Source organism: Rhincodon typus, chromosome 11, assembly GCF_021869965.1.
Source record: "Rhincodon typus isolate 14 chromosome 11, sRhiTyp1.1, whole genome shotgun sequence".
Taxonomy (NCBI): domain Eukaryota; kingdom Metazoa; phylum Chordata; class Chondrichthyes; order Orectolobiformes; family Rhincodontidae; genus Rhincodon; species Rhincodon typus.
In genome coordinates, this window is record NC_063342.1 from 45055685 (window position 1) to 45067551 (window position 11867).

Genomic DNA, 11867 nt, shown 5'->3' on the forward strand with positions numbered 1-11867 from the left:
CACAAGGGTTTTGAGTAAATAGCATCTATTTCAGCTTCTTATAATTTAGAGTATAGGTTGTAATCAAAAGCAGATAATCAGATTGTCTCTTAAAAAAACCACAATCACAAAAGGCCATTGTGAAATTCAAAGATTCCAGCACAGCCCGTTGAGCAGTGAAAAGGAAAGCTTCTGTAGTGTTGAAAAGGAGATGCGGCAGGCAGGGGTTCGGGGGCAGAGCGCGGGGTTGTTTCATTGTGATAAAGCTGGCTGGAAACAATCATTTTCAGGAGAACCGTATTCACGCCATGATAGAGACATCTTGAATGAGCACCTGCTTCTGACCAGGGAGGCCTCCAGGACTGCTGGACTGAAGGGGGCTAAGAAGAGCCACAGCCTGCAGTGCTGCAAAGTGAAACAAAGTCACCTTCACTCATTTCTAGGACCAATTCTGCACAGGCCACCTGCGGGAGCAACATCCAACTGTTTAACTACAGAAGCCGTGCAGCTGCTGGATTTGACATCAAGTTTAGAACCCTTCATAACAGAAAGGGAATGTTCAAACAAGCCAAGCTTGCAATGAGAGTAGAGACTGATCTTTTTTCTATCATCATACATAATTTCTATCCTTACTTTAATTCACTATCTGTATTTTGCTAATAACTTTATTACTTTTTACTTACATAACTTTTAGTAATCATTGAATAGTACATTCACAGTTTATCTTGTTTCAAACATGAAGTTGTTACTGATTCCTTTTAAATCAAAACACTGAAACTAAGAGGGAGCTTATATGTGCTTATGGAAATTTTTAGTATACAGACAATTCTGAGGATATGCCTGCTATGTAGTCATGACGTTTGCATAGTAAAAAACATTTTGTTTTAAACTGTGGAATCTTGTGGATTTATTCTTTCAGAAAGTAAGTGGAACTTCAAATTTCTTTTAAAAAGATACATAGCCATGTTATAAGAGACTGAGTGAACTGGGCCTATACTGTCTGCAATTTAGAGGAATTCTAGATGATATCATTGAAAAAGTATAAGCTTTGAAGTGGCTAAACAGATTAGACAGTGAGAAATTGCTTCCCTCAGAGGGGAAATCTAAAATACAGGCCTAAGTCTTGGGACTAGGTGTCAATCATTGAGGACTGAGTTGAGAAAAATTTCTTCAATCTTAAGGAGGTATACATTTTTTGAATTCCCTGCCTTAGAGGGTTGTGGATATTCCATCGTCAGACAAATTTTTGGTCTTTCTGGAAACTGAGGGAAGTGGGGAGCGAGCAGGTAAGTAGAGTTGAAGTCAAAAATTTGCCATAATCATATTGAATAGCAGAGTAGACTGTACTACTGTACAGTCTTCTGCTCTGATCTCAATGTTCTTTTATCCATTGTATTAATACTAGCTTTAATGCTATTGTATATTGCATACATTATACATCCTTATTTATTTCATATTTCAGAAAAATGAAGAAATCTTGTACGTTACAGTTGAACACAACAACCCAAATATTTCAAATGAAGCAAATCTAAGGGATGACAACACTTGTGAATATGCAGTGATCAACTATAATTGCAAGCAAGATACCACCATGTCTGATCAAGATACTCAAGAGTATGAGGAAGTGATACCCAATTAACGGATTGCAAAGCAGGAGCAATTCCATATCATTACAGCTTATTATCTAATGGTGCAGTCTGCTCAGCTTTGCTGGTGATTATGGAAACAATAAGTGCTGTTTAGTGACTTTACCACTCAGGCCAGAGAATTATTTCATTGATTTATTGTCTTCAGAAATGAAGATTTAAATTAAGAATTGTTCTGATGTTTTCTTTATGGATTTGGACAGTTATGGCTGTTTTTCAGGGTGGGAGAAGTGCACCACTTTGGCCTGCCTCCTTTCTGTTTCTCATTTGTGCCGACAACCAAACATCACTTAATACAATAGGTGAGATTTTTGGGCTTAGTGGTGAAGCACCATAGACCTTGAAGAGAGCTGCTCACAAACATCTAGCAATCTGTGTAAACTAAATTTCCACATATTATTATAATCCCACTAATATTGCAGAAGTCAAATACAAGAGTGAAACCAGGCTCAGTAGATCTTAAGTTTTAATTTTGCAATTTGTTTACTGTGGTGGTCAGTCAATGAACATATTTGCATAAGACTGTAATGTACTTTTAGTAAAAGAATATTATTTTACTACACAAAAAAGAAATTTAAAATACACCAAGCTCTTACATATATATAATGACAATTTGGAAAGATCTTTTTCACAATCAGCAAAAGGAAAGATTTGATATTTTCCTGGCAATACCCTTTGTGTACACTCAACACCAGTGAAGTATCACTCCCATTCTCACTTTAACCTTTCTTACTGAACTGACAATGCCATAAGAGTTTCCTTTCGATGACTTTCTGCACATTCACCAGACGTGAATTTCTCACCAAGACACACAGAGAGGCTAATTCTTTGACCTCTCTCTGTCTTTGACTATTTTGAGGCAGCTAACACATAGTAAGACCTCTTTCCAGTTCTGATGGCCTGAAAACTTCCAAAATTAAAATCTGCACCTTTGGTAAAATAGATATTTTATTTTCTGAACATGACCTGCCTATGGCTTGTTGCCATCTGTCTTTTTAATGTGGGCCAAAACAGCTCAAGCCAACAGTAAACAACAATTATCTCACCAGATAGCATGTTCAGTCATTAATTCATGTCACTTGATTTCCTGAAAAATGTCTTCAGCTCTCTGTTCGACTGGGTTTCTGACCCTTGCGTAAAACAACATTTCAGAACTTCACAACACTTGAAAAACGAAAAATTATTCACCTTGACTTCAAAATTCAAGTTCACAAAACAACAATAATATATTATAAACATTCATTACAATGTCCTGACATTAATTTGATGCTAGCACCAAGTCAAGGGAATCTTTGCTGTCCAGCCTGGTTACGAAGCAGCTTAAGTAGCCATTTGCAATGAAGAATTCTCAAAGACAACAAACCAGGAAGTATATGCATGGATTATGATTCATTATTTTCATAAGTCTATCATTGGGACAAAATAAAGAATGAGCCCAATACTCTAGAAGCTGATTTATTATTGACTTTTAAAAATTATTTGTATTCAAAACTTTGGAATTTTTATCATAATTGATATTGCCCAAACAAAATAAGAGTTTTCCAGGCCAGAGAAGTTCTGTAGCAATAATTAGTACTGACTTCACTGTTCAAAATCCATATTAACAGACCATAACTTTTTAGCATTTTTACCAGTGATCTTAAAACATTTTCATCAGACCAAGTGATTTCCGAAGACAGCAACGTCTCATTTCCCACATTTAACTGCACATGCACAGATGCCAAAAGTTGTCAGTTTCACAGTTGCAATAACACCAAATTCTGTCATGGTTGTAGCTATAAAATCCAGGCCAACTAGTTTTCTGTTCTGCTTTCTGATCCCAGTTGATAAGTAGTTGGACCAAACTGGGAAGAATCTAAGAAGTTGAAAACTAGTTTTTACAGTGGACTTCAAATATGCTAGTGATCCAGTGATAGATTTGACAATGTATTCACTTCCTACTCATTCATTTTATATAGAATTCCTGTTTCAAGTATACCATATAGTTAATCATCTGCTTCTTAATGCTTAATATGCCACATGTAGTCAACCCTGGCTGCATTTCATGCAAAGACACTAGAGCAAATTTAGTCTGAAACCTTTTTTTCTCCTCAATGTTTTCTGTTTTTGTTTAAATCAAGTTGGATAAGAGATTATTTGTAAAGTGTTTTTGTTTTCCTTTGAAGTTTATAGAAATCCTTACCCAAGTATTAAGTTCTTAGCAAGAAAATGATGGTAGTGAAATTTTCCTTGGAGAGCAGGACAAAATGAACATTGTTGAAATTTGGTTCGTCTTGTATTTGGTTGAATTGTTTTTCTAATGCAGTTGTTGAAACAAGCTTTAAAAACAAGTTGACAATTTGCTGTTGTGGACCATCCAGAAGCAATTTCACCTTCTCACATTTATGAGATTTCAAATGTTCTTCATTTTAAAGAAGGAAGCATTTAATTGAGATCTTTAAAATGTGGTCTGTTTTCTATGGTAAATGTAGTTCAAATTCCTAGTGAATTTCTAGTTTCTAAGAACAGTTAGTGAAACTATTTTTAAACAAGAAATGTTTTCTGATTTTATGTGGTTAAATAAAGATTGAAAATGCAAAGATTTGTATTATTTTAAGTCATAACTGAAATATTAATTATGTCTTTAAGAAAATGATAAAAATGGCGTAACCTATCTATTGTAGTACAAACACAAACAGAAATTGCTGGAGAAACTCAGCAGGTCTGGTAGCATCTGTGAAAACAGCATTAACGTTTTGAGTCCAGTGATTTTTCTTCCGAAAGTGTGTTTGTTTCACATCTCCAGCATCTGCTGTTCTTTGTTTTATTTTGCTATCTATTGCCATGTTCATTCATATTTTCAATGACAGACTATTTTAGGGTAACACAGTGGCTCTGTGTTTAGCACTGCTGCCTCACAGCGCCAAGGACCCACGTTCAGTTCCATCCTTTGGTGACTGTCTGTGTGGAATTTGCATGTTCTCCCCGTCTCTGCGTGGGTTTCCTCCAGGCGTTCTTGTTTTCTCCCACAGACCAAAGATGTGCAGGCTAGCTGGATTGGTCATACTAAATTACCCATACTGTTCAGGATGTGTAGATTAGGTGGGTTATAGGTGGATGGGTTTGGGTGGGATGCTCTGAGGGACGATGTGGAATTGTTGGGCTGAAGGGCCTGTTTCCACACGAGGGATTCTATGATTCTATAAGCTGGACGGGATGGTCTTTGGAGGGTTGGTATGGATTGATGGGCTGAATAGCCTGCTTGCACAGTGCGGTGATTCTATATCATTTTTCCATTCCCTATACACTTCACTTGAGACCACCAAGACACCAAATTAAGTAACGAGTGAATTGAATATTACATTAGAGGTGCCAGTAGCCAATAGCAGACAGCAATAATTTTGAAGGTCCAGAAGAAGCATTCCTGGACTCTCCAAAAAATCCATGCCTTTGTTGAACATTGAATTAGGCTGCCTGTTGCCTCATTAAAATGGGCAGAGCCTGTGCAGTACCCAACTCGCTCTCTTTCCTCCATGGACGTTGTTCCCACACCTAGAAAGGACCTAAGATTTCATATAAACAGCTTCCTGTTTCAAGTTATTGTATGGTGCTCCCATTTACAGAGCCATCTGAATGCTGCATTAGACAAGCCTTGGGAGCTTAATGAGTCGTCAAAGTTCATCCTTTTCTGAATTTCCACTGCAATCACCAATTTTAAGGCACAAAATGGGCAATTTATTTCCCAGCTCCCTTCCCCCTCCCAATTTCTGAAGAAGGGTCCCGACCTGAAACATCAACCTTCCTGCTCCTCTGATACGGCCTGGCCTGCTATGTTCCTCCAGCTCCACACTTATTGTCTCAACTCCAGCATCTGCAGTTCTTGCTATCTCTGAGCTAAAACTGTATCTTATCTTCAGAGGTAGGCATGATTAGTTGCCACATATGTGAGAAATATTTACTTACGAACAAATGTGATACAGCACTAATAGGCTAATAGGAAATTAAATGGGAATTAAAAGTGACTGTTTTAATAGATGGATTTTGACCGAATCGTATAATTAAATGTCCAAACAATCTCTCTGCTTGGGTAGAAATGACTAAGAGTAAATTACTGATAAATCTATCTCTTTTTTAAACAATAGAGATAGGAAATGCCATTTATTCAGAGAAAGTTTTCAAAATGACCTGTATGATTCTGTAAATTGTATATGTATTTATTTTACATCAAATAACTGGATCCCAGGTACAGTTGGGTCTGAGGAATAGATTAGTATGCTAACTTCTGTTGAAAAGCCTTTATCTGGCTTCTTACCTTTTTTTAATTCATTTATGGGATGAGGGCGTCACTGGCTAAGCAGCATTTATTGCCCATCCATAATTGCCCAGAGGGCACTTAAGAGTCAACCACATTGCTGTGGGTCTGGAGTTACATGTAGGCCAGACCAGGTAAGGATGGCAGTTTCCTTTCCTAAAGGACATTAGTGAACCAGATGGGTTTTTCCCGACAATTGGCAATGAATTCACAGTCATCGTTAGATTCTTAATTCCAGATATTTTATTTAATTTAAATTCCACCATCTGCTGTGGCAGGATTTGAACCCGGGTCCCCAGAACATTATCTGAGTCTCAGGATTAACAGTCTGGCGATAATACCGCTAGGCAAGTATTTCTGTACATCTGTAGAACAGTAGATGTTACAGAGTAAATTCATCAATTCTGCTCTTCCAATTGAAAGCCACACTAAATGGTTATGTGGATGTAGTTCCTGCCAATGTGTTTTTAATACTGGCTATCTACAAAAAAGTCACAAAACACCAACATGATAAGATGTTGGTAATAAGTTGTGCTTTTAAGAAGGCTTTTGTGGATATGTTACTAAAATCTAGATAGCTATTTGTTAGCTAGACCTGTTTAATAAGGCTGAAATGATAGTTATCAGGCTTTCCCAAAAGCTCAGTGAATTTTTTTTTGTGTAATGCAGTATTTGGCCATATTTAATTTATGTCTTGTGTAGTGTGAGCTTAACCTAGGTCAGGCATGATAAGAATACAACAATTGATGTCAGTGGTGCAAACTTATGGATTGTTTTATATATTTATTCTCAGGATACGGCAGATGCTGATAAGTCCTTTTTTATTGCTCATTTCTATTTCCCAGGAGAGTGTTGAGCCTTCTTGAGCTGCTGCAGTCCTTTTGGTCATGGTTGTCCCGCAATTATGTTAGGTAGGGAATTCCAGGGTTATAATCCAGTGACAATGATTACTAAATTCCAGTTTCTAATTGTATTTTAGCTCAATAGAGTGCAATTGTGCTTTGCTGCAGCAGGCACATGTTAAAATATCTTATTCATAGTTACTGTCCAGGCTAAGGCTTGCATAACTAGTATATATACTAGAAGTCAGAGGAACAAAATGGAAAAGGAAAACTCACTCTATATGGCTGATTGTGTATTGTAGGGGGAACTTTCAACCTATTGCCTTCTGAATTTTTATGTACATACAATATATAAGAAATCTTACTTTCACATCATTGTACCATGCTCATACGATTGAGGGTTGATCTGTCACAAGGTGTCAGCTTTGCCTCCATGAGGGTGTTCGTACCTGATACACCAATGTTTATGCTAGGTTCCATAACCTAAGTACTAGATGTGGGTAATGTGGCACTGAGAGATTTAAAAGGCATTTATTACAGTTTTTGACATATATATATTAGTCATGGTCACGTCAGTGTCTGGGCTAATACTAAATGATTTAGTCACAACCAGTAGCATGTTTTCATCAGTATGTCACACTTCAAGTAGCCTCTATCACAATGGTGTGTGAGAGCTTTATTCCAATCAGGTCACATACCATAATACAGTGAACATACCATGAGCATGTCGTTTAAATGTATACTGCATACTAACACTACTCATAACACAACTCCCCTTTTCCAAAAAAAATGACAAACATATATACATGGATATATATAGATACATGTTAACAATTCAAGCTTTATGCAAACAGGTACAAGGAAAGTTTACAAGATTAACAATCCAAGCTTCAATGAAATAATCTGGATGTCTGTCAACTTCTCCTTCTGTGGGGATTGGATACCCATCTGCAGAAGTATTTGCTGTGCTCAGTTGTTCTTGGTTGGCAGCTTGGTTGTTGTCTGCTATGTGTTATCACTGAGCATCACCACACAATCATCATGTCAGTTTTCCTCCTCAGCTTTTTCATGCATATTTGGTATGTCATACAGTGTTTGTTCCTTTGCAATGAAGCTCCACAATGTTATGGACCAGACCAGACTTCCTCCAAATATATTAAGAAGGTAGCCTAGACCATGACTTGTTCTTGTTTCAAAGGTATAAGGTAAAAGGGTAAATTGCAGATGCAATTCGACTGGTGAAACTAATTGATGCTAAGCAAAACACAATTCATTCAAACACTGTAGTTAAAATACAACAAAAGAAAGATGAACTTGGACTAACCTAACTATTGGAAAACTTAACAGAATAATAGATACAGTAACTATTACTAATTAACTGTTCCAAAATAGTAACACACCCATTGACAAAAAGGCAACTTCAGAAATCAGATTTTCTCACATGCAACACCCAAAGTAGGAAGAGAAACCCCAGCTTCTAGCTGTAGCCAAGAGAGGGGGGAAAATAGTTTCTACTTCAAACCTCCAGCAGCTTCTGCTGAAAGCTAACTAAAAATCCTTGATCTGTGAGAGCTTGACCGCACCCACTCAGGCTGCTTCTATTCTTCCGACTTTAAAAAAAAAACCAGGCCTCATAAATTGTTTATCTTCTCGTAGACTGCTTGGCACATATCCCCCAATCTCTGTCTAAAAGAAACCAGGACAAAACACATGTCTTAATATCATGACATTGTCACAGCAATCAGGATGAATTTGCATGACCTGGCTCATTGCACCGTAATATCCTGGCAAAGGCATGCAATGCATCCTTCATCTGCATCTTCTTGCTCAGAATGTAAAAAAATTGATTCATGCCTCCTAGCATCAACACTTCTCTTTTGCAGAATTGGCCAGTGAATCAGGAGATGTTAGAAATGTTGCCTGTTCCAGCTTGAAAAGGTCAAAGGTGACTGTAACCCTCACAGTAATGGTACTATTGTTCTCACCCTACCCTGAGATGGCACGTCTGCCCACAAGAGGCACTAGACTTACATTAGCAGCTCTTTCATAATATGAAGTCTGCACACTCTGTTCCTGGATTAGGTTGAGTTTAGAGTAATGTTTCTAGAGGTAATAACCCCACCAGCTGAGAAAGCCCCACCCCCTCCCTCCTTTCATCTATCACTGTTTATCTTCTGTGTCGTCTCTGCACTTGTATCTAGCGGGGAGAATGCAGATGGAATTCTAGGTTGGTCTTGAGGCTTAGTTTTGGACTCCGCTACCTTGGCCTGACCTGCATCAATATGGATTGGTGACCTGACATCGATCATCTAAATGAAGGTGGAATGACAGTGGTAGGTGAAATAATTCCACAGAGGCCAGTATCCCATCACCAAGTCACTGTTTATCTATACATGGTAAGTCCTCTGATCCAGCTTCCTCAGAGCCAGCTCTTAGAGTTAACAGGATGTCTGACACGCCTGTTAATATCTGTCAGCCAGGGCTCCCTGATTGGACCAGATTAACAGCCCCAATCAGGGAACTCATATTCTATGAGGTCTACCTGGCTGACCTCGTTACAATTACTACAGTAGGAGCATATTTTTCTGAGGGCAGCAAGACCATGGTCCATCAAGACATTGCCACTCCCCAGAGGTGGACATTCATCAGATCTGATCATCTATTAGAGTTCAGATTGTATGCTTGCTGTGAGATCCTGCAAGCCCTCTTTGAACACTGATATCCACAGACATTGATTCTGAAGATTCATACCCACATGAGTGAAGAAATTCTTCCTCATCTCAGTCCCAAATGGCTTGCCTTTTATTCTAAAAGATTTTATTCCAAAGGAGTGGGTGTGGAATGGAGCTGGGTATGTTGTCCACAGAAATGGATCAGATGCAGTATCAAGTGTGGCTAATTGCTGAGGTAAATTGTTTCAAAGGGTCGTCTTGGCTCTGTGGGACTTCATACAATTGTTCCCTAAATTGTAGGTGATCTATGGTTCCCCTTTCACCTCTCACCTACTTCTCATGCCAGCTCCATGTCGACTCAAGCTCCACACCCAAGCCCAATTGCCACTCATACTGTGTATGAAAACTCTATGCCCACTCAACCAGCAGAACCAATGAATCCAATAATAATATTGATACGTGTGGAATTACGTTTAAATACACCAATTCAGAAATTTCTTAAAAAAAACTGCTGTTGCTATAACCCTATAAAAAATCAACCAGCCAGACCTTCAAGGTATCAAAAACAGAAGCTATGAGTTGTCACCTCTTTATCCCATGCAAATAAACATTAAACCATTGAGAAAACAGACCACAGAAAAGAAGGCTTCTTATAGTATATTAAGGTATCAATTAGGAAAGGTTTCTCCTTCACTCCAAGTGTGTCAACAAAGTAAGACCTTATAGAGCCATAGAGATCTACAGCACAGAAAAAAGGCCCATCAGCCCATCACATCTGCACTGATCAAAAACGACCAGCTAACTATTCAAATCCCATTTCCCAACACTTGGCCCATAGCCTTGTATGGTATCACAAGTGCACATCTAAATACTTTTTATGTATTATGAAGGTTTCTGCCTCTACTAACCCTTACAGGCAGTCAGTTTCAGATTCCCACGACCCTTTGGGTGAAAACATTTTTCCTCACATCCCCTCTTAACCTTTTGCCCCTTACCTTAACTCTACGGCCCCTGATTATTGATCTCTCTATTAAGAGGAAAGGTTTCTTCCTGTCTACCATATCTGTGCTCCTCATAATTTTATGCTTCTCAATCATATCCCTTCTTAACTTCCTCTGCTCTAAGGAAAACAACCTTAATCTGTCCAATCTCTCTTCATAAATGAAACTCACCAGCCCAAGTAAAATCCTGGTATATCTCCTCTGAACCTTCTCCAATGCTATCACACCCCTCTGATAATTTGGATTCCAGAACACACTACAGTCTAGCTGTGGCCAAACCAATGTTTTATACAGTTCCTGCATAACCTCTCTGCTCTTAATCTCTATGCCTGAACTAATAAAGGCAAATAAACTGTACACTTTCTAAACCACTTTACTTCCCTGTCCTGACACCTTAAGAGATATATGGGAATCTGGATTCTTAGCCAGGTCTTCTTTTGCACTGGTCGGAAGACTTTGTGCTATATCTTCTGGAATTTGCTTAACTCAAAGAAATTTGGACCAGGCTTCCATATCATGATAGAGGACTGGGTGAGTCTCAGGTATCCCTAGGGCACAGGAAATAGGCCTGTGAATGTTTCATCCCTGTATTTTCTAAACACTAGGTGTATAAAATTATGAGAGACATGGATAGGGTGGATAATTGGAGTCTTTTTCCCAGGTTAGAAATGTAAAATACTGGGGGCATAGGTTTAAGATGAGAGGAGAAAAGTTTAAAGGAAATAAGTGAGGAAAGACTTTTCTACAAAGGGTGGTAAGTGCCTGGAATGTGCTGCCAGGGGAGGTGGTGGAAGCATATATGATCATAATGTTTAAAAGGCATATCACAGACTTGTGAACAAGCAGAGAATAGAGGGATATGGACCATGAGCAGGCAGATAGGATTAGTTTGGAAGGGCATCATGGTTGGCACAGATATGATGGACCGAAGGGCCTGTTCTTGTGCTGTACTGTTCTATGTTCTACACTGGAATATTTGTAGCCCATATCTGGCATCAGCAATCATACTTAAAAAGGAACAAAGCCAGTCTGATTTCCTCAGGCAATAACTTCAATAATAAAGTAAAGGAGCTTGTAATAACTTTGATGCAGCAAGCTAACTTTGCCTACTGCGCCACCTTGTGGAATCAGGAGGCTCCTCCCAATTAACTAACATCACTCTGTTGTCTGCTCTCAACATATTCTTGGTTCTCCTCACTGCCTCCCTTTCTTTACCCTCCTTTGAAAGATTTATGCCTATTCTTATAAAACGGCCTGTTCTCTGTTTTTTTTCCTTTTATCTTTTCATTTGTGGGGTGAAGGTGTCATCGACTGGCCAGCATTTATTGCCTGTCCCTAGCTGCCCTTGAGAAGGTAGCAGTGAGCCGTTTTCTTGAACTGCTGCTATGGGTTGACCACAATGCCATTAGAGAGGGATTTCCAGGATTTGGGCTTTT

General features: G+C 38.6%; 1 protein-coding gene across 1 annotated transcript in view; it reads left to right on the forward strand.

The window, feature by feature from the left end:
• The window catches only part of si:ch211-214p13.7, a 37787-nt gene extending 33583 nt beyond the window's left edge, over positions 1-4204 (forward strand). Inside the window, exon 4 of the mRNA XM_048603237.1 lies at positions 1442-4204. Coding sequence (XP_048459194.1) covers positions 1442-1618 — 177 coding nt within the window. The 3' untranslated portion in view covers positions 1619-4204. The remainder of the gene's footprint in view (positions 1-1441) is intronic.
• The last annotated feature ends 7663 nt before the right edge of the window (positions 4205-11867 follow it).